Source organism: Mustelus asterias, chromosome 15 (assembly GCF_964213995.1).
Source record: "Mustelus asterias chromosome 15, sMusAst1.hap1.1, whole genome shotgun sequence".
In the NCBI taxonomy this organism is placed as follows: domain Eukaryota; kingdom Metazoa; phylum Chordata; class Chondrichthyes; order Carcharhiniformes; family Triakidae; genus Mustelus; species Mustelus asterias.
This window is the reverse complement of record NC_135815.1, coordinates 92,670,679-92,694,265: the sequence shown is the minus strand read 5'-3', so window position 1 is coordinate 92,694,265 and position 23,587 is coordinate 92,670,679. Positions and strand designations below refer to the sequence as shown.

The 23,587-nt window shown below is 39.9% G+C and overlaps 1 protein-coding gene across 2 annotated transcripts in view; it reads left to right on the top strand.

Annotated features, from left to right (window-relative positions):
* The window catches only part of gpcpd1 (glycerophosphocholine phosphodiesterase 1), a 56,755-nt gene extending 42,813 nt beyond the window's left edge, over positions 1 to 13,942 (top strand). For both annotated transcript variants that reach the window (XM_078230333.1, XM_078230332.1), the window contains exons 16-22: positions 2,605 to 2,644; positions 5,400 to 5,461; positions 5,854 to 5,919; positions 7,461 to 7,597; positions 9,254 to 9,389; positions 9,507 to 9,667; positions 11,068 to 13,942. In XM_078230333.1, the coding sequence (XP_078086459.1) occupies positions 2,605 to 2,644; positions 5,400 to 5,461; positions 5,854 to 5,919; positions 7,461 to 7,597; positions 9,254 to 9,389; positions 9,507 to 9,667; positions 11,068 to 11,311 (846 nt within the window). In that variant the 3' untranslated portion in view covers positions 11,312 to 13,942. The remainder of the gene's footprint in view (positions 1 to 2,604; positions 2,645 to 5,399; positions 5,462 to 5,853; positions 5,920 to 7,460; positions 7,598 to 9,253; positions 9,390 to 9,506; positions 9,668 to 11,067) is intronic.
* Positions 13,943 to 23,587: the final 9,645 nt, after the last annotated feature.

The window sequence follows — 23,587 nt, the reverse complement described above, 5'->3', positions numbered from 1 at the left end:
TCTGGATGAATACAATTAACTTGCACATGAAATAGACACCCGCTTACGTTTGGCTAGTTTAATAGAAAGAAAAGCCTCTACTTTAGTTAGAGGTTTAGAAACCTTGGATATGTGAAAAACATCTCTCAAAGTTCTAGAGATAGTGGATTAAGTGGCCCTGCTTGGGGCCAACTGGATGGAATGTTTTGTTTCTATTCACTGCATTGAGACCTGATTCGCTATTTATTAACAACATTCTTGGGTTACAATACAGCCTCAATTAAAACCATTTTATACCAGAATTTTCTCGGGTTTTATTTTGTTATCCGCACAAGAACAGACTATTCACCTCAACCAGTTATACCAGTGTTCATGTTCTACCTGGACTTACTCCCACTCTTCAATTTTTTTAAATTTCATCCTTCATTTAGCCTATCAAGGCATCCTTCTATTCCTTTCTCCCTTGCCTAATTACCTAGCTTCTCTTAAATAGGATTATGCTATTTATTTCAACCATTCCATTTGCTGCAATTTCCACATTCCCACTACTTTTGAATGAAAGAAGTTTCACCTGAATTCTTGGATTTATTAATGGCCATCTGATGGTCCCTAGTTTTGAATTGCTCCATAAGTAGGAACATTTTAGCTGCGTTTACCTTAGTCAATCCCTTCACAGTTCTGAAGACCATCTATCAGGTCACCTGTCATTTTTTTTCCTCCCTGGGAGCCTCAGCCTGTTCCAAATTCTGTTTGGAAGAAAATCTTTTTGCATTGAAGCAGCCAGTCAGTTCCATTTATTGAAAGCCTTGTCTAATTGTAATCTTCTAGTCTGTAGTTATAAGCTTTTTCTACCTAGTGTTCGTTCTGTTCATTAATATAATTTTTTAAGTTTAACTTTGACCCTCTTGAATGACCAGTTAGTACTGTTGAAAAAAGAGACATACTTTCAAAGTTTTGCATCTCGCAACCATCTGAACAGATGCAAGAATGTCAAACTTCAAAGCAAGCAAGGGTGCTGATTGGCAAGATGAATCTGGTCAAGCTGTTGCCATTGAAAATGCAACAGGGAACTATTGCCCACATTTGAAAAAGTGCAATGCCTGGATATATTCCTTCTGCCTTCAGAGATCAGATCCTTGTGTGTTGTTTGATTCGATCTGTCTGTTATTGGGACATATGCACCCCGCCCCTTCTCCCCTCACTGGCTCTAAAACTCATATACTGCATTGTTTATTTATGTGGTAGGCAGAACACCTTTTTGGCTTGACTCACGCATCCTGCTAATGAAAAATAGCACTTGTTTGCTATTCCAAAGTAGCTGTGTAAGACAGTTAGCTTAAATTGTTGCTGAAATTTTTGAGGTACCTTGCCCTTCGAGGGTAATTTGAGGCAGACAGACTCGGCACTTTTTGGATCTCAAAATGGTGGCTTGGCCCATTTGTGAGTGGTGGATTGTATCAAACAGCATAGCTTTTTGCAATAGGCAGAGTCATGGCCTATGCCCGTACAACTCAGCACACTTTGAATTGTTCAGCAAGTGCTGTCCAATCGCAGACTTGCATCCATTATGGTTCTAAGAATTAAGAGTAAGAATCAATTTTAAATCATCAATTGGGCTTACAATGTGACTCACACTTGCTAGCTACATGTATTCATATAAAATGGCTCATCTGCAAATAACAGGAGCATGTCTAAGCATTGATAGTAGTTCCCTGGTACATTCTCCATGGCAATGCCTTGACCAGTCAACCCTTATGCTGCATTTAAAATCTGATATTCTTGCATCTGTCTGGTTGTAAGGTGAAAACCTTTGACTCTGATTTTCAGCATTAGTGAAATTTACTACAATCATGCCACTCTATTTATATTCACTTTTTTCTTTAAAATGTCTTCAATCTCTGGTCCTTCTAATTCTGGTTTGATAAATACCCATAGGCTTATGGTTTTTAAGCCATGCTAATCATTAATACTGCTTGGGAAATCCCTGAGTACTAAAATAAATCGGTCCTTTTGAGAAATCCGGAAGTTGTTGCTTCAGTATAATATTTTGTATTTGGTATAGCAATCTACTACACCGCTCCCACTCATGAATCTGTATATTGTCAAGTTTTGGATGTAACCCTTAGAGAGAGAGAGAGAGAGAGAAGGCAAAAATCAGTGGATGAGTTTCTCCCAGCTGCTCTCTCTCATCACTTAGCAATGTATTTGGGCAACAGTGCTGAAGACTTGGGAGCAGGTCAGATGGTCATTGTGTTAGCTATGAAATAATGCCTGGTGTGGAAAACCCTAAAACCAAGAGGATTTGACAAACTGCTATAATTAATTAAAAATCTACTTGGGGATAATTATTGTATCGTCATTTGCTTTCTTTAATCTTTTGCGTGAAGCCACTTATAAGCAAAATCTCAAGGCTGAAAAATTACAAATTCTAATCATTCAGTATTGTCTTATGTGTTGAAATTTTGTTTGGTTTCATGCTTTCATCTTGCATGACATGCAAATGTTAAATGCATGTAAGCAAGGATGCATGTTTATGCTTGTATAAGCAAGATTACATGCTAGTGCAATTTTTAGAACTCCTGTATTTGTACATTGTCACAATCATCTGCCATTTTTATCTTTCAGTTGGCTCATGTGGCTGCTTTGAAGATGAATGGCGATAAAGGTACATATAGAGCTGGAAAATGTCATTATTTTATTTTCTTAGCAATGCATTTTGAAATCCTTTTGAGAGGTATCATATGGTATTCTCCTGAATGACAGTCGAGAAAATAAATGTTCTTCTGAACCACGTTTTAAGCATGCGTGCTTAATTCTTTTGTGATTTGCAGTATTTCTGCAAGAGTAACAAGACTGATTTTGAATTCAAAAATATTCTTTTGTTTTTGTGGACCTTTTATTCTATTCCGTATGTAAATTCACAAGCAGGAATGTTGTTCTATGTAGTTATTTGAAAAGAACATTCGTACTTTGAAACAAATTTTTAACTGATTACCAACAAAATTGCTTGTCGTGTAACACAGTTGCTGTCGATTGTAGACAATGTTGAAAGTCAACGGATCGTAATCTGAGCAAAGGAAGTCCCAATAAAATTCTCATTTTTAAAAAGTGAGGTTGTGGAAATGATTTCAGGGCTATGATCTCATGTTTGAGTTAAAAGTCTCTGAATCTTCGTTCTTGCAACTTATTCTCTCAACCCCACTGAGGTTAACTTGAATTGCAATGAAATTTCAGAATCTAAAATTCATACTAATACCCATTTTTACATTGCTGCAGTACTATGTGGGATCACTTGCACTATCAAAGGCAAAATAAAAGAGTTAATGTTTGTAATGCATCAAATTTTAAGTTTAGAATCGCTGGATTTTATTTATTGTCGGGGTAATAAACAAATATTCCCAGAATTGCCAGCAAGAATAATGTAGAAATATGGAAGACATTTATGCACAAGGTTGTTGCAGATGCTGTGACAGTATTTAAAGTAAAGAAAGTAAATGTAATCTTTAAACCTTGTTCCACTGACATCAATAGTTAGGCTCAAACTGACAGAAATATGTGCTGCCTATGTATTCCTAATAACTTTGTAGCACATAAAACAATGAGTTACCAGGGTGGATACCTAATCGAGTTACGTTATACAATAGCTATAATTAAACTCTCTCCATTTCTCCTGATATTTAATGAGCACTATATTTACAAGGACAAAGAAATGAAATGGTGTTGATTCACCCAATATACACAAGAGGTATAAATGCTTAGCATGGAACTTGAGCCTTTAACATGCAGTTTGCATCTGAGAAAAATGACGTGGATACATTTGTTAAGGTCTTTTAAGGTTCTTTTCCTGTAGCATGGGAAAATACTTTCTCTCTCCCCAATCCCCACCCCCACTGTTTTATCCCCTCGTTCCACCTTCCCGCTGCTGATGGGATTCCATGGGCAACAGCTGCTCTTCCACTACTCACTTCCCCTATCCAAATAGACATTGTTCATGTGAGTTTTGTTGGTGACTGTCTCAAAATGTCTTGATCTGATGCTCAAATAAGTGCACTTATAGTAATGTCACTGGCCATTGATCAGGATTTATGAACCCATGTCAATTTGATCCTCAGTGCAGGATACAGGGTATTAACTGTAACATCCTTACTACTTCCAGCATCCCCATATTCCCAATCCTGATGGAGATTAATTAACTCATTGCAGACCAATTGAAGCAGGGTGTCTAATGGCCTGTATTGCTTTCCCACCTTGGCCTCCATTACGTTTGGAAAATTGAGTACTTGAATAACAAATATTCCCATAGACTTTCCATCTCCTTTACCTATCAATTAGCTCAGTTGGCTGGACAGCTGGTTCGTGATTCAGAGCGATGCCAATAGTGCAGGTTGAATTCCTGTACCGGCTGAGGTTATCTTCTCAACCTTGCCCCTTGTCTGAGGTATGGAGATCCTCAGGTTAAATCTCCACCAGTCAGTTCTCCTCCCCAAAGGAGAGAGCAGCCTATGGTCATCTGGGCCAAGGCGACTTTACTTTTTACTTCACTCCAATGTCTCTATTTATTTTTGCAAAATCCAAATTAGTGGAATGTATAGTATAGAAGCTATCTTTACTTGAGAATGCCCTATGCAGCTTGGTCATGATTCTCCAATCTGGATCAGTGAAATATAAATATTTCATAGTTTACCATGGGAGGTTTGGCCATCGTAGTCTTTTCAATCATTATGGTTTAAATGGTTACTACATGCATTTTTCATACATAGACATGAGTTTGAGCTTCTGCTCACCAACCATGTTCCTTATTCCCACTGGATAATGTTGCCTTGAAATTTTGATGTCAGCCCAGCCCTAAAACTACCAGCTTCATAGAAGCTCTCTAAAATGTGTGGGTTAGGTGAATTGGCCATGCTAAATTGACCCTTAGTGTCAGGGGGTTAATAGGGTAAATACATGGGGTTACAGAGAGAGGGCCTGGGTGAGATCGTTGTTGGTGCAGGTGAGATGGGCCGAATGGCCTCCTTCTGCACTGAGGTTTTCTGTGAAACTCTCCACCGCCTGCAAGATCAACCTTTGCACAAAGTTGGAATAGGATTAATAGGTCATTTCTGAGTATACTGGTCAGAGGATTAGAAATATCAAATACAGCAAAAAGTGAATTAAGAAATTCAATTATTGCTTCTGCTATATAAAACTAGTTTCTTGAATTCATACATAAGCAAATCAAAATCAACACAATTGATTTTGTGCATTAACCTTTGGGCAACTTTTGAAAATTAGTGCTTGAAACATGTCATTCAGATTTTCATTTAATTGAACTCTAAATTAGATATAGACTTCAAATAACCATTGCTGTGTTAATTTCATAAGCAGGTATTTTATCTAATGTGTTCAAAACTCACATCCAAGTTCTTTTAATTCCTTAGAACACTCAGCGGATGATGAAAATGATGCATCAGATAACCAGCCATTCCCTTCCTTGCAGCAGGTACACAATTTGATGTACAAAATGTTGATTGTATAGAATATCCAGTAGCTAACTTTGAAGCACTATTTCCATCTCTTAAATGAGAAGAGTTTGCATGTGAGTTGTGGCGCTCTTCATGCGCGGAATGGTAAGCCACTGTTGACATTTTCATTCAACCATGGGTATTTTTGAGGTTAGCATCAGTTTTTTTTTAAATGTGCAACGGCATTGATTTAATTTAGTAAGGATTATGGTGCTCTCCAAATGCTATTCTTTCAGAGACAACTTTTATTCAGTTGTGCAATTAATGGTCAATTTTAGAAAGTTATTTTTTACTTAAGTTTGCACCCTTTGTGGTTCAGATAATATTGATGCATTTTTGCATGAATTAAGAATATAATTTGTCTTTTTAGGTTTTAGCATGTGTGCCTGAGCATATTGGATTCAACGTTGAAATTAAATGGCCTTATCAACAAAAGGTAAGTAACCTAAATCCTCGGTACCTCAACTTTGAGGGTTTTTTTGTTGTGCTGTGGTCGGTGCAAAAGCCTGATAGCACAAACTGTTGATGATGAATTCTAGGGCAGCCCTTCATGAAAATGAATTGATGAGCGTTTGTCTATTCTGGGTATATTTTATAGGGTAAATTTCGATTGTTGAATTTTATCGGGCTGGAAAGAAGGCCTCAAGCGATCATTAAGCTCAGTGGATTAGCAAATGTCTACTTCAGTCAGTAGTAGCACTGCTGCCTCTGTCTTGAGGCTGAGTGTTAAAATAGTGAATTGAAAAGCTAATCTAGGCTGGCACAAGGTGTGTGCTGCATTACTGTTTTGTTGTTTTTTCCATTGGGCGGCACACTGGTTAGCACTGCTGCCTCACAACGCCAGAGTCCCAGGTTCAATTCTGACCTTGGGTCACACGCTGTGTGGAGTTTGCGCATTCTCCCCATGTCTGCGTGGGTTTCCTCCGGGTGCTCTGGTTTTCTCCCACAGTTCAAAGATGTGCGGGTTAGGTTGATTGGCCATGCTAAATTGACCCTAGTGTCGGGGATTAGCAGGGTAAAGGTTTGGGGTTGCGGGAATAGGATCTGGGTGGGATTGTGGTCGGTATAGACTCGATGGGCCGAATGACAACTCCCTATACTGTAGGGATTCTATTCTATTCTATTGAAAGCGACATTCTCATGAGATCCAAGAAGCATTATTTGAAGATGCAGATATTCTTCTGTGCATCTATGCTATCTGCTTTTAAAGCTAGCATAGACTTTAGATTAAGATTTTCAATTTGTTGACCCTACAGGGAAATTAATTTGAAATATGAACTCATAAGCACAAGCCTGCAGCACAATATTGATCGCTTTCTGCACCATTTGCTAACTAAAAAACGTACAAAACACAAGATCCTCAAGGGCCTTGGACAGGATAGATTTGCTGTGGCTGTTTCCTCTGTGGGAATATCTAGAACTACGGGCCACCCATTTAAAATGAGGATGAGGCAAAGCTTTTTTCACTGAGCTGAGTCTTTGAAACTCTCTTCCTGAAGAGGTGGTGGAAGCAGGGTCTTTGAAATATTTTTAGGGCAGGTGGATAGATTCTTGTTAAACAAGGGAGGTTATCGGGGGGAGTGGGATGCAGTTTAAGGTTACCAAGATCAACGGTTATTAAATAGCCGAGCAGACTCGAGGAGCTAAATGGTCTACTGCTATTTGTTCATATAATAATCAATTTTGTTCTAGGATCTTACCAGTGTGGCAATCTTCTATTTAAGCAGAAAGGAAACAGGAGGAAGGAATGGGCAATATAGATACTAAATTTAGTTTTGATTTCAATAAAAAAGGCTTGTCATGTCCTGAAAGTCACTGCAACATTGGCCAAAGGGTACTGTGACTCATGTATGCTGTCATATTTGAAGTTTCGCTTTCTGCACTGCTTATCAATTACTTTTAAACTGTATTAGCTGTCGATGTTAACTAAAACAAGTTTAAAAATGACCTACTAGTTGTGTATTTTCCCATTACTAGGATGGTACCTGGGAGGGCAACTTGCCATCCTATTTGGACATGAATCACGTTATTGACATAATCCTAAAATGTACCTTGGAAAATGCATCTAATCGGAGAATAGTGTTTTCCTCGTTTGTTGCTGACATCTGTTCAATGTAAGTTTATTTTAAATATTCAGGGTTAGTATTTTTACTTCCACATAACTTCAGATTCTGATCACCATGTTGACATGTTGCTTGAGTATGGTTCTGTGAGATCACTAGCCATCTACACTGCAGAAGTATTGTATCTTTTTCCTGGTGGTGTGCAGCTTGATCCTGACCTCATCCAACTTAACAAGAACATCCTATATACACGTGCACATACTTAAAGCAGATGGAAAATGGGTGTAGCAGTTGTAGCTGAGTCTTCATTTTCCACCCCATTGCTAATCAAAGAGTTCCTTCCGACCATGAGTTAACTTCTACTTGGGGAAAAATTCCCTCATCGTTATATAATACAAATTGGGTGAATTTAGATTTGGACTTGACAACATAATCATATGCAACAAAAACAGAAAATGCTGGAATATCTCAGTAGATCTGACAGCATCTGTGGAGAGAGAGAATAGAGCCAATGTTTCGAGTCTGGATGACCCTTCATTAGAGCTGAGGGCAAAGAAAATCGGGAAAGATTTATGCTATGAGGGGGGGATGTTGTGAAAGGACAAAGGGAATGTAAATGAGGATAAAGTCAGCTGAGAGAGATGCTAAAAGTGTCCATTAAGAGATCAGAATGTGTGAATGGTAAAACAGAGGTACAGATAGTTAAGGCAGTTGGCCTGAAAGGGGACAGGGGGATTGGAAAAATGAAGAGAGAAAGAGGGATGATAAAAATGGATGAATGAGATGAAAAGTAGAAACAGAATGAAATAAAATAAATGGATCCCAGCCATATATAACGCTGATGCTTCCTCAAACAGCAGTTTGGCAGCCTAGGAAGGGACCAATTTACTGTTCCCACTCCTTTTCTCCTTTGCAATGAAAAGTCATGTATGTTTGAGACTGGAAAATCTTGACATTTGGAGAAAGTCAAATATGGAGTATCAAGACTTGATTCCTATCCAAGAACCTAACCATTTTGTTTGGGAGTTACAGCTGCCAAAGTGCTTTGTGGTGCTCTTGCTGACAAGCTGATTTACTTGTTACTGCATTCAGAGGTTAAATGTTGAGTTGATAAGATTTTTTTGACAAATTTGAATGTAACTAGACATCACCTTTCTTTAAAAAAAAGCATGCATTTAAATGGCACTTTTCACTTGAGCTTCCCCAACTATTTCATGGCCAATAAATTACTACAGTGAGGTGTAGTTACTGTCTTTGTGGATACTTCTGTGCCCTAGTTTGAAGTCCGCCTAATATAAATGACTGCCTAATACTGGAATTTCCGATATCTAGCAAGAAGCAAAACCAATTTTATTTCCTCAGTGTTTGCAAAATCATATAAGCCACTAATCAGCATTCTATGATTCTTCAAATTTCTAAGGCTAATGGTTAAATTGATCTGTTAGAACTGGTTAACAAGTTTGAACATTTTTACATCAATAATGTACCAGAGATGAACTATACCTGCCACCAGTATCATAGTATGAAATAACAGCAGCATGTTCTGTGCCTCCCTCAGTGCCTAGAACATGATATTTGTCATATGTTGGAGGCAATGGGCATTACTGCCCCTTTCCCATTGGTCTTCTAAAAGGAACTGGCAAAAAGAGGGAAGTTAATGTTTAGATTCTTCCAAAGTTTAAATGCTGAACCATTTTATTTTCCCAGGATCAGGCAGAAGCAAAACAAGTATCCAGTTCTTTTCTTGACCCAAGGCTTTTCCAACATCTATCCAGAGTTGATGGACCTCCGGTGCCGAAGCACACCAATTGCAATGAGTTTTGCACAGTCAGAAAACATTCTAGTGAGTACCGCTCCTGTACATTTCCATGTACTTGGGTGAAAGAGTACTGTCTTTAATATTATGCTTTCAAATAACTATTTATTTCACTTAAACGTTTTGGGATTTTTTTGTTAAAAGGGAATTAGTGTTCACACTGAGGACTTGCTACGAAATCTGGACTATATTCAACAAGCCAAGTCAAAAGAATTGGTCGTTTTTTGCTGGGGAGATGATACCAATGACTCTGAAAACAGGAAAATACTGAAGGAGAATGGAATTGATGGCCTCATCTATGATAAGTAAGATCAAAACCGTAACATTGAATTGTACTTGAATTGCTGTTAAATGTCAAAGTCAGTGAATTCTCATCACTGGGAAGAATACATCTTTGTTTTATTAGCATTGTTGGAGTATGTTAGACACTAGCAATGCCAGCATTTACTGCCCATTCCTAATTGGCCTGACAAAGTCAAGGTGGAGCATCTTCTCCGAGAACTCGGCATGCTTCAGAGTAGTTTGCTAGGTCTTCAATCAAGAACATTGGTATGTGATTGGAATCCTATGTACATCAGATAAACACACAATCAGTAAACTTGACCCAAGTTTACTAAATAATAGTTTTAGGATACGCTAATAGTGTTATAGAAGTAACATTTGTTTTTATAACCCTTTTTTAAATAGAAAAGTGCAGCAAATTTGATGCTGTAGTACATTTTCAGGCCATTTCTATATAAGAAAGAGAGCTTAAAACTCATGTTGTTAATTAAGACTTTAATCAGGGAATGTCTTTGAATCTAAGCTACACAGCAAATGAATCAACTCGTCTTTCGGCCTACTGCCGATACAGAATAGGTGCAGAATCCACCTGCCTGTATTTCAAACACCTAATCGCCCTGTAGTTCTGGTTTGTTTATACCTCAGACACCTTGATACTAAGTCGTTCCAATAATTCTTTTTGACAGTAAAATGCTTGGAGCTATTTAAGTTGTGTGGAGGATATTAGGTTGTGTGTTTCTAAGTCTAGCTTTCCTATATTTATGTGCCTGCTGAGTTACTCTCTGCCATGTTCTTACTACTAAATAGTTGTTCAGTTTCTCTCCTCCCTATTTTCATGGTGTATTTGGGTCTTTTACCATAAAATAAATCAGAATTTCTTGAATTGCATATTTTTTGACATTGCAATGTTCCGTTAATATTTTAATTTAATTTTTGAACTCCTCAGACAGTATCTTACACATTGTCCTCTTGTTTGTTTCAAAAATCGCAGTTTAGTAAGTGCATTGTCATGTTATATTTGTCACACCATAAAGATCCACGCCAATAGTCCTCGAACCAAGCTAGTGGAGTCATGGCAGTGAATGTTTGATGAGTTATTCATCTGTCATATGCAATGGCAAACCTCACCAGGCTTCACCAGATAGCTACAAGCATACCTTTTCATTAGCCATTAGTCAATAGTAAGCTGGGATTGTGGCTTTTTCCCCTTCCATCTTCCCTCCCAAGTCCAGTGGTATAAGATCAATTGTGCTGTGAAATTGCTAACTCAGTATCCACTGAGGTTTGAAAGTGAGACCTTCCTGATTTTACTAGTTTGAGCCATTCTTTTCTAAATTGCAATGATTTTGTTTCTAAACATGTTAACTAGGAGTATTTTAACATACTGTGCACTTATTACAAATATTTTATTCATTTAAAACAGGATCTGTGACTTACTGCTGGGACAGACCAATATCTTCCAAGTAGAAGAATTAGATGAATTGAAGCAACAATTGTCAGAGGAAGCATTCGTTGATTGCACATGTTCTGATGTCAACCATTTTAGTTGTCAGTCAACTCCTGTGGACAATTTCAATAAGAGCAGTTATCCAAGCGAAATAAAGAGTTGTGAACAAGAAGCATACAGTACAGAATCTGATTCTGGGCAAAGTTGCAGTTCATTTTGATCCTTCCGCAATTTTGTTTGTTTTTTGTCCCTCAGTCCACGGTGGCATGAACAATAATTTAGTTCCTTAGTTTTCATGTTGCTTATTTTTTAAAATCATTTTGGTTATTGTATATGCAGTTTCTTCAGGGGGAGCGATAGCTTTTTTATTTTATAATATATTCGGTGTGCCATTTTAAGTTTTATTATAGTGGGGGCATTTGCATTATGCAGTTATGTCAATGTTTACACTTTACATTTATTCTGTGACCTTCTGTAGTTTGTGCATTGATTTCAGATTTGAGTGCATGCATTGCAATTTTCTTTTCTACTTTGGGGGAGAAAAGCTCAATTGTTTTCATGGAAGCTAACAAATAGAAAAGGAAAGTGATGGCTTTATTACAATCACCAACTATGGTAATATATGGTCTGCTTCATGGGTGTGATGAACATTACTTCCTTTGCCATTAAGTGTGCATTTTATGAAACAAATTATGATTATTTTTATGATCAGAAATGGAGGCCAAATGTTAGTTTGCATTGGCTGAATTATTTTTTTACGTTTAGATGTTGTAAAAGCGTATGCATGGTTGTTCCAGGTCTCCACTGTCCATGCCACAAAACTCTTAATATATGAAAGGTTATTCATTCGAGTGGCAATTATATTTTTCGTTTTATATGTAGTTGAGTATTGACTTCACCATTTTACCTTGTGGAACACCACCTGCTGTATAAATGAGCTAAATGTTACAAGGAACAAAACTATTTAATAGAATATTATGAATTCTTTTCAGTATGAAAAAGGTAATCTTGCAATTCACCTTCAGTGTGTAAAAATGTCAGCTGTCTGTTTCTAAAATCCATAAATCAATATTTCTGCTATACAGGCTGATGGGTACAGCTCTTGCAATCATACCTTTCATAAATTTGACATTGTACAGATAGTAAATTTGCTATTAAAATATTGTGTTTTAAGAATAGTGAAAGAATTGTGTGACTTTCTATTGTAGTTTACAAAGTAAGAATGAAAAGAAATACGCTATACTTGCATGGAATTTGGAACAATAATTCAGCATTAATTGTTCTAATTCAGCATAAATATTAATCTCTATAAAATGAAAGTGAAATACACCATACAGCTGTATAGGCCAATGCTTGCAGTCATGTAAATGGTACTGCACTTTTCAACTGGGCAAAAAACATTGCATGTATCTCTGGATTTTTATAAATTTATTTCCATAGTATCTACACTTATCACACAGATCTTTTGATGATTCTATAAGTTACTTTGCAGTTTGGGTGAAGATTCTAATATGAGCTGTGATCAAAATTTGAGCAACTTGATAACCTCATTCGTTTCCAAGATTTGGCTTGAACTTTTAACATTATGTAGCCTTTAAACCACTAAATAACCATTTCTTCACTAAAATCTACTGTTGAGTCCATATTTGCATGAGGATATCCATTGATGCATCCTTTATAATGAGGCAGCAGCATCCGCCTTTGTGTACCTTCAGCAGTGATGGGGATCTAAGTGCACATTAAATTTCTACATTTTTACAATTCAGCATTTATAGTTTACTCTTGAATGTTGCCAATTCAAACATAATTCTTCGAATTGTTGATCTTTCACTGACAATTTAAGTACAAATTATAGTCGATTCTATTAATCCAAGTTACTGTAAAATTGTTCAGTATATTGTTTTTGCATTTCTGCGTAGGCTTTCAGTTGCTCAAGGTCTACAAATCTCTTCCATACGCCTTGCTTTGGCAAGTGTCAGATTAATAGAAATTTTGCTCGAGTGTCAGCTCTGCATTGATTTGTTCAATACCCATCTTTACTGCAGTCCAAGCGAGCACAGCTGTAATTACTCATTGCATGTTTGCGTCTACAGTTATGGTGTGGAATTCTATAAATGCTGCAGAACTTGAGAATTGCTGAAAGCAGAGAGACACTTGAAAATTTTCACCTTGCGCTCACCAGGACTGGTGCAAGAATACCAAATCTCTGAGGAAACAGTTGTATTGCATAATGAGAGGGTGCTGGTTGGTTGGCAAGCGGACTCTGGTCAAAAGTGTTACCATGGAGAATACAACAAGGAACAGTTAACTACCAGGCTTTTGCTTCAATTCAAAGCAGACAAGCCGACTCTGATTTGAGTTAAAGCAAAGGTTTGACAGTTATCTGTTCCCTGGTGTGTTCTCTATGATAACATCTCAACCAGAGTCCACTTGCCAACCAACCAACACTACTTACGCAGAATAAATTATTCCCTTTTTGAAATTTGGTATTCTTGCATCTGCCCTGATGTGCGCAAGACAACGTTTGACAGCATGGAAGTTCTGTACTACCAAGCAGAATTGAATAGGATCTAAAGCTAGCAATTATATTTTTTTGTGTGCAGCAGGTGAGCAAATCAGTATAATTGACTATAGGTTTTTGCATATTTTTTCATTTTAATCTCAATTTCTATGCATGAAAAAGTAGTTTTGGAATCTTAAAGACTGAAACCACTTCTGTGTACTCAGGAAATATGTAGTCAAGCATGGATTGACTGTAACTTTGTTCTTGTCCTAACTGTTATACATAATTGTATACTTAATGTAGAATAAAATCATGGTTATTTATGCCATATCTTAAATGAAATAGAAATACTCAATTGTTTGTCTGGCACCTTGTGCATGCCCCTCTCACTCAACCATGCTCTGCCTCTCTTTCAGATGTCTCTTAGAGCCTAACTCTTTGCCTAAACATTTTGTCTCGTTGGCCTCTGGAAATTACTTTGGGGGATGTTTTTAAGTTTGTTAAAAGTTTCCTTTTTGGAAAGTGATGGTATACTCCTGGCATTTGTCAACACATTTGGAAGGGCATGGGAATGACTACACTAAACAGAGGTCATAGGTCTGATAGTACTGTCTTTTTTGATTGGCCACTATTCCATCTCATTACCTGTTTTTATTCATTCGAGGGACATGGGTGTCGCTGGCTGGCCAGCATTTATTGCCCATCCTAGTTGCCCTTGAAGGTGGTGGTGAGCTGCCGCCTTGAATCGCTGCAGTCCACGTGCTGTGGGTTGACACAGTGCCATTAGGGAGGGAATTCTAGGATTTTGACCCAGCGACAGTGAAGGAACGGCTATTTTGTTTTCAAGTCAGGATGGTGAGTGGCTCGGAGGGAAGCTTAGTGATGTCACCATGTATCTGCTGCCCATGTCCTTCAAGATGGAAATGGTCGTGGGTTTGGAAGATGCTGTCTCAGGATCTTGAATCAAAGGGCAGACTTATTAACCACTAAATCCAAGAGGGATGATGATGTAATGTTAAGCATTCGATCCTTGTGCAATCATTAGGTCACGTGCACACACTGGTATCAGAAATAAGGGGGGTTGGAGTCTAATGTTTTCCTAGTGTGTTTAAATGCTGTGCGTGACTTGGGCTAGTTGGTTTCAGTCAGATGCTACAATTATTAAAGAGCTCTTTGTTCAAAGGCAGCAGCCCTCTGCATGTTTCCTCTGCTGAGGTTTTCTGGACACCACTTTTGTCATTTGCAACCCCTTGTGGCCGGCAGTCTTACCTTGAAAAACTTCATCCATTGTGTTTCCAAGAGGTTTTGTGTGGGTCAGTCTGACAGCCATTGTTTCAATATCCAGTACTTTGTAATTTTAATGTTGCTTCCTTAAGTGATTATTTCCAATGGGTGTCTGAATTATAGGAAATGTCTCTCTTCACACACCTGATTTGTTGGCTTCTCATCTTCACCTTGGGATGTGGCCTTGCATTCGAAAGCAGTTTGCTTTATCTTCGTTCAAACTGCAAACTTTCCAGTTGGTTGAAAAATCATATTTTCAAAAATAAAGCCTTGTCATCGGGCCATAACTACTGTAACAAAACTGCACTAAATCTACACAAATGGCACTTTGCAGCACTTGGCCCATAGCCTTGAATGTTACGACATCCACATACTTTGTAAAGGTTATTTCTTGCCTCTACCACCCTCCCAGGGAGTGCATTCCAAACTTCCACCATCCTCCTGCCCCAAAATCTTAAAATTATGCCCCCTCATTATTGACCTTTCACCTAAGGGGAACAGCTGCTTCCTATGCCCCTTTTGTCCATATCACTCATAATCTTATACACCTCAATCAGACCTCTCCTTGTCCCCCTCCCCAAGTGTTCTCTGCTCTAAAGAAAGCAAACAGAATCTAGCCAGCCTCTTTCTCGTTCAAAGGCTCTATCCTAGGCAATATCCTGGTGAATCATCTCTACGCCGCCCAGTGCAATGGTGCCCATCCTTATCATGAGGTGAAAATTTGAGAAGCAATTGGATGCTACAATCAGGATTGATGGGGGCCACAGAAGCTAAAATCTTTCTTAAGAGGCACAAACACTGACACAGGAAGAGGCCATCCAGCCCATCGAGTCATTGGTGGCTCTCTTGTCAAGTGATCCAAATGTCCCATCATCTCCTTAGGCCTGCAAGTTTGTTTCCCTCCCATTTGCTTTTGAAGTCATTCATTGTCACTGCTACTTACCACCATGATAGGTGGTGAAATGAAGGTCATTACCACTCCCTGCATAAAATGCTATCATTTCCCCTGCATCTCTTGCCCAAAATCTTTAGTGCGCACACACTGGAGGGCACACTAATCAACTAGAGAGGAAAGGTTTTCTTTACCTTATCCTAACCTGTCCTAATCTTGGACACCTCTATCAAGTTTTCCCCTTGATAAACTAAGATGGGATAAATGGCTTTCCTTGTCTATCATTTCTCAATTATCTGCTGCAGCTTCAGTGGAAACTCCAGAGAAGTCGCCATTTATGCAGTAGAATTCCTCCAGATCACAACATGGAGTTCCTCTTTTCAACAGTTCCATCAGGAAGCCACAGACTAATAGTTGGATGTGCTCAAGCGTTTAGCTTGGTGCAGGACCAGTATATGCCATTAAGGAGCAAGAAGTCTTACCAGGTAAAACAGCCATGGTAGACTGAAGACAACAACAAAATGGAAATGCAAAGAATAGTGATTACAGGGGGCTGAGGTATATCTAAGGAACAGCAAAGGTAGGCAAGAGTTGCAAAAAGAAATCCACGAAGAAACGTGCAAGGCATATCAAGATTTACACAGGTTCATAGAATTATTTTAGAAGGTATTTTGAGAGCAGATGCAGGTCATAGTCATAGAGACATAGAGGTTTACAGCATGGAAACAGGCCCTTCGGCCCAACTTGTCCATGCCGCCCTTTTTTATAAACCCCTAAGCTGGTCCCAATTGCCCGCATTTGGCCCATATCCCTCCATACCTATCTTACCCATGTAACTGTCTAAACACTTTTTAAAAGACAAAATTGTACCCGCCTCTGCTACTACCTCTGGCAGCTTGTTCCAGATACTCACCACCCTCTGTGTGAAAGAATTGCCCCTCTGGACACTTTTGTGTGTCTCCCCTCTCACCTTAAACCTATGCCCTCTAATTTTAGACTCCCCTACCTTTGGGAAAAGATATTGACTATCTAGCTGATCTATGCCCCTCATTATTTTATAGACCTCTATAGGATCACCCCTCGGCCTCCTAAGCTGCAGAGAAAAAAGTCCCTGTCTATCCAGCCTCTCCTTTATAACTCAAACCATCAAGTCCCGGTAGCATCTAGTAAATCTTTTCTGCATTCTTTCTAGTTTAATAATATCCTTTGTATAATAGGGTGACCAGAACTGTACACAGTATTCCAAGTGTGGCCTTACCAAGGTCTGGTACAACTTCAACAAGACAAGGTGATATAGTAAATGGCAAACTTGTTAAATAAGTTGCCACTTTGCCTTAGATTTCACCCGAAGGGAGAAGAGTAAAAATTCTGAAATTCCAAGGAAAAGAAAAAATAATGACATTTAAAATTGACAAATCCCCAGGACCTGCTGGCCTCCCTTGCTTTTAAGGGAGTTGGATGAGGAAATTGTAGATGTTTCATCCTTAATCTTCCAAAGTGCTCTCAACCATCCTCACCCAATCTGGCCTACATGTGACTTCAGGCCCAAGGCAATTGGTTGCCTCTTAAAATGCCCTCTGACATGGCCTAGCAAGCCATTCAGGGCAAGGGTAATTGGGAATGGATGATAAATGCTGAACATGAATGAATAAAAAGAAATTCAGGAATTAACCTTCTCAGCTGGGAAAAATTTAAAGGTAATTCCATTATCTAAGAGGCATGAGCGAAAGAAACCAGGAAATGGGAGACTGTTGGGGGAAGTTATTAGAATTAATAAGTGACTGAATACTTAACGTAGAATCCCTATAGTGCTGATAGACCTTGCCAATGACACCAGAAAACCCTGTTTAAGAGCAGATTTCCACTCCATCTGACGAAGGAGCAGCGCTCTGAAAGCTAACGGCATTTGCTACCAAATAAACCTGTTGGACTTTAACCTGGTGTTGTTAAAACTCTTACCAGAAAACCCTACAGCCAGGCATGATCAATCTGTAAAAAGAGGGAAAGGGATTAAAAGAGAGCATAAACAGAATTTTTGTACATTTACGGTGGCACAGTGGTTAGCAGTGCTGCCCCACAGTGCCAGGGACACAGGTTCGACTTCAGCCTCGAGTCACTGTATGTGTGGAGTCTCTACATTCTCCCTGTGTCTGCATAGGTTTCCTCCGGGTGCTCCGGTGTCTTCCCACAGTCTAAAGATGTGCAGGTCAGCTATGCTAAATTGTCCCTTAGTGTCAGGGGGGATTAGCAGGGTAAATACATGAGGTTATGGGCCTGGGTGGGATTGTTGTCAGTACAGGCTCAATGGACTGAATGGCCTCTGCACCATAGGGATTCTATAAATTCCTGGCTACAACATCAGCTTGATCCTGCAGTATCGCAAGTTTAACTTTAAGTTTATTTATTAGCATCATAAGTTATTGTGAAAATCCCCTAGTCGGCACACTGACGCCAGTTCGGGAGGGAGAATTTAACATAGCCAATGCATCTAACCAACATGTCTTTCGGAGAGTGGGAGGAAACTGGAGCACCCGGAGGAAACCCACGCAGACACAGGGAGAACATGCAGACTCAACACAGACAGTGACCCAAGCCAGGAATCGAACCTGGGTCCCTAGGCTGCAGTGCTAATCACTGTGCCACTTGGAGAAGAAGAATCTTGAAAACCCTCAGCAGATCTGCCACAATCTGTGGACAGAAACAGAGAAGACAATGATCAAAGTTATCTTCAGATGATGGAATGATGTGGCATAGTGAGAGATCATTTGGCTTGCAAAGTCTGTGATGGCATTTTCTTTTACATAAACCATCTAGTTGCTTCTCATTATCCTGCTCACTTGCCATAGAGTTTAATTATTCTTTTTTCAATAACCTTCTAATTTCCCTTCCAAAGGATTTATAGACTCTGCTTCAATAATAGTTCACAGCAGAGAATTCCTCTGCCTTACACAACAATCAATTCTAGTCTCCCCTTGAATTCTTTTAAATGATAATCTTACACTTGCTTCCCCTCATTACTGACTCATGGACAATTGCAAACAATCAATCAATATTTACCTGATCATAATCCTTCACAGTCTTGAAGAACTCTCACAAAATAGTCCAAACAATGAAGCAGGCCATTCAGTCCCTTGGACTTCTACCATTCAATTTAGATCCTAGCTCATCTGTACCTCAACCTCATTTCATCCATATCCCTTTATATCCTATCCTAACAAGAATCTGTTGATCTCAAATTTAACCTCCCTAACCTTTCTTCACGAATGTAACTTCTCATCCTGGGTAGCATCCTAATGAACGCCACCATCTGGAGGTTCCCCCCCGAACACCTCGCCATCCTGACTTGGAAATGTAGTGGCTGTTCCTTCATTGTCACTGGGTCAAAAACCTGGAATTCCCTCCCTAACAGCATTGTAGATGTACCTACACCACACGGAGTGCAGCAGTTGAAGAGGACAGCTCACCACCGCCTTCTCGAGGGCAGTTAGAAATGGGCAATAAATGCCGGCCTTGCCCACATCCCATGAACGAATTAAAAATCATGCAGCACATCTTTTTCATTTATTTTTTTATATACCCAAGGGAGCCAGAAACCCATTGCAACACTGCAATGCCATCCTAAAGAACACCAATATTATCAAAAGCACAAATAAAGCAATGCTAAACACATAGCCAGAAAGGCAAAGATTACATTGAAATCTTTATTTTCACACGGTGCACAAATCATAGAATCCCTAAAGCGAAGAAGGAGGCCATTCGGCCCATCGAGTCTGCACTGACCGCAATTCCACCCAGGCCCTATCCCCATAACCTAATGCATTTACCCCAGCTCATCCCCCTGACACTAAGCAGCAATTTAGCATAGCGAATCCACCTAACCCGCATATCTTTGGTCTGTGGGAGGAAACTGGAGAACCCGGAGGAAACCCACGCAAACATGAGGAGAATGTGTAAACTCCACACAGACAGTGACCCAAGCCGGGAATCGAACCCAGGTCCCTGATGCTGTGCGGCGGCAGCGCTACGGAAAGCAACTGGCCCGGATGGGGTACCCGGACGTGCACTCAGATCCTGTGTGGATCAGCTGGCAGGGGTATTTACAGACATCTTCAACCTCTCTTTAGAACAATCTGAGGTCCCTATCTGCTTCATAAAGACAACCATCATCCCAGTACCTAAGAAAAACCAAGCAGTGTGCCTTAATGACTATCGGCCGGTAGCTCTGACATCCATCATTATGAAGTACTTCAAAAAGTTAGTCATGACACAAATCAATTCCAGCCTCCTGGACTACCTGGATCCACTACAGTTTGCCTATCGCCACAACAGGTCCACAGCAGACGCCATTTCCCTGGCCCTGCACTCAACCCTGGAATACCTAGATAACAAGAACACCTAAGTCAGACTCCTATTTATTGACTACAGCTCAGCCTTCAACACTATTATTCCCACGAAACCTATCTCCAAACTCCGTGGCCTGGGCCTCGGCACCTCCCTCTGCGACTGGATCCTGAACTTCCTAACTCACAGACCACAATCAGTAAGGATAGGCAGCAACACCTCCTCCACAATCATCCTCAACACCGGTGCCCCACAAGGCTGTGTTCTCAGCCCCCTGCTATACTCCTTATACACCTATGACTGTGCGGCCAAATTCCCCTCCAATTCGATTTTCAAGTTTGCTGATGACACCACCCATAGTGGGTCGGATCTCAAACAATGATGAGACAGAGTACAGAAATGAGATAGAGAATCTGGTGAACTGGTGCGGCAACAATAATCTCTCCCTCAATGTCAACAAAACAAAGAGATTGTCATCAACTTCAGGAAGTGTAAAGGAGAACATGCCCCTGTCAATGGGGATGAAGTAGAGCTTCAGGTTTTTAGGTGTCCAGGTCACCAACAACCTATCCTGGTCCCACCATGCCGACACTATAGTTCAGAAAGCCCACCAACGCCGCTACTTTCTCAGAAGACTAAGGAAATTTGGCATGTTAGCTACAACTCTCACCAATTTTTACAGATGCACCATAGAAAGCATTCTTTCTGGTTGTACCACAGCTTGGTATGGCTCCTGCTCTGCGCAAGACCGCAAGGAATTACAAAAAGTTGTGAATGTAGCCCAATCCATCACGTAAACCAACCTCACATCCGTTGAATCTGTCTACGCTCCCCGCTGCCTTGGCAAAGCAGCCAGCATAATCAAGGACCCCGCGCACCCTGGACATTCTCTCTTCCACCTTCTTCCTTCAAGAAAAGGTCACGTACCAACCGACTCAAGAGCAGCTTCTTCCCTGCTGCTGTGAGACTTTTGAATGGACCTACCTTGCATTAAGTTGATCTTTCTATACACCCTAGCTATGACTGTAATACTACATTCTGCACTCTCTCCTTTCCTTCTCCATGAACGGTATGTTTTGTCTGTATAGTGCACAAGAAACAATGCTTTTCACTGTATCCCAATACATATGACAATAAATCAAATCTAATCAAATCAAATCAAAAACCACAGTGCCACTGTACCCCACTAAAAGGCTCGTCCGGGATGGCAAATGGCAAATATTCTGGAATTTTATCTGCTTCCTATGTCAGGCTAACTGGTCAGTGGTTCCCTTTCTCTCTCTCTTATTGAATGGTAGTGTTACAATTGCTACCTTCGAAGAAACAGAGCATTCTAGAATATAGGGAATTCTGAAAGATCAAAACCAGTGCAGGCACTATTTCTGTAGCCACCTCTGAAAACCCGACAACGTCAACCACAAAGTCTAGGCATTTATCAGCCTTTATGGCCATTAATCTCTCCAGTACCATTTCTTTACCGACACCCTTAAGCCCCTCGTTTTCATTGGACTCTTGGTTCCCCTTTGTTTTTGGAATGTGCCTTCTAACATGTATGCAGAGGAAAAATACTCATTCAATGTCTGCTGTTTTCTTATCCCTCTTCTCAACCTCTCTTCCTCCTTCTGAACTGTAGAGGTTCTATGAAGTCCTGGAGAAGGTCTGAAACCTGGAGCTCCTAGGCTCAGAGGAAGGGACGCTACCTACTGCACCACAAAATGCATTACAATGGGCATAAAGCAAAGACTCAGCAATGGTTTAGAGCTGGAGATTCATTCTTCCCAGTACGACTCTCACCAACCTTTACAGATGCACCATCGAAAACATTCTTTCTGGTTATATCACAGCTTGGTATGGCTCCTGCTCTGCCCAAGACCGCAAGGAACTACAAAAGGCCCATGAATGTAGCCCAATCCATCACGCAAACCAGCCTCCCCTCCATCTACTCTACACTTCTTGCTGCCTCGGCAAAGAATTAAGGACCCCACGCATCCCGGACATTCTCTCTTCCACCTTCTTCCTTTGGGAAAAAGATACAAAAGTCTGAGGTCACACACCAACCGACTCAAGAACAGGTTCTTCCCTGCTGCCACCAGACTTTTGAATGGACTTACCTTGAATTAAGTTGATCTTTCTCTACATCCTAGCTATGACTGTAACACTACATTCTGCACTCTCTCGCTTCCTTCTCTATTAACGGTATGTTTTGTCGGTATAGTGCGCAAGAAACAATACTTTTCACTGTATGTTAATACATGTGACAATAATAAATCAAATCAAATCAAAATCAGTAATGCTGCAATAAGTACAGTGGGGTAGTTCGTCATTTCTGTTGCGTTTTCTAGTAGCCCCTAAAATGATTGTTGATGTGCAGCCAGGGAAATCCTCCGGAATGGGAAAAGGGAGCTGGAATACACAGCTTGCTGAACTTGTAGAGTGTAATTTTTAATTAAGTTTGATTGTACTGAAAATGCTGTCTGCTGTTCTACGGGGATTCGTGCATTAATGAAAATTCTGCTGCAGCGAATAATAAATTTGGTGTTTTTTAATTTCACTGAAATGTGAAACATCGGTGTCAGATATTCCATCTCACTTTTTATCGCTCTGTTAGCAGAGCTAATGATAAAAATCTTCACATGAGATTTGATATTCCCTTGCTCCTGACAAATGTGACTGCAGTTTTTATATAACTTAGAGGTTTGATGTGCCACATGTTACGTGACTGTCACAGTGTCTTTTTGTTGTATTTTAAACTATAGTTCCCCTCAAGTAGCCAGACAATGTCACAGAGTTCTTCAAGATGATTTATTGAGAACTTTAGCGCTACAGAACTCTGACGGAGCCATTCTGACCAGTCAGCGTGTAGAATTCAGAAATACACAAGCAATTGTATAGAAACATAGAAGATAGGAGCAATAGGAGGCCATTTGGCCCTTCGAGCCTGCTCCGCCATTCATTACGATCATGGCTGATCATCCAACTCAATAGCCTAATCCTGCTTTCTCCCCATAACCTTTGATCCTGTTCACCGCAAGTGTTATATCCAGTCGCCTCTTGAATACATTCAATGTTTTGGCATCAACTATTTCCTGTGGTAATGAATTCCACAGGCTCACCGCTCTTTGGGTGAAGAAATGTCTCCTCACCTAAGTGATCTACCCTGAATCCTCAGATTGTGACACCTGGTTCTGGACTCCCCTATCATCTGGAACATCCTCCCTGCATCAATCCTGTTTAGACCTGTTAGAATTTTATAAGTCTCTATGAGATCTCCTCTCATTCGTCTGAACTCCAGCGAAAACAATCCTAACCTAATCATTCTCTCCTTATACATCAGTCCCGCCGTCCCCAGAATAGTTTCAAATTCAATTACAAGTACAAATAAAAGGAGTTATCTCTATCCGCTCACAGTTATTGATTAAGGTTACATCATGCATACATAAGGGTATAGTGTCCAATTATAACTTGTGCATGTAATA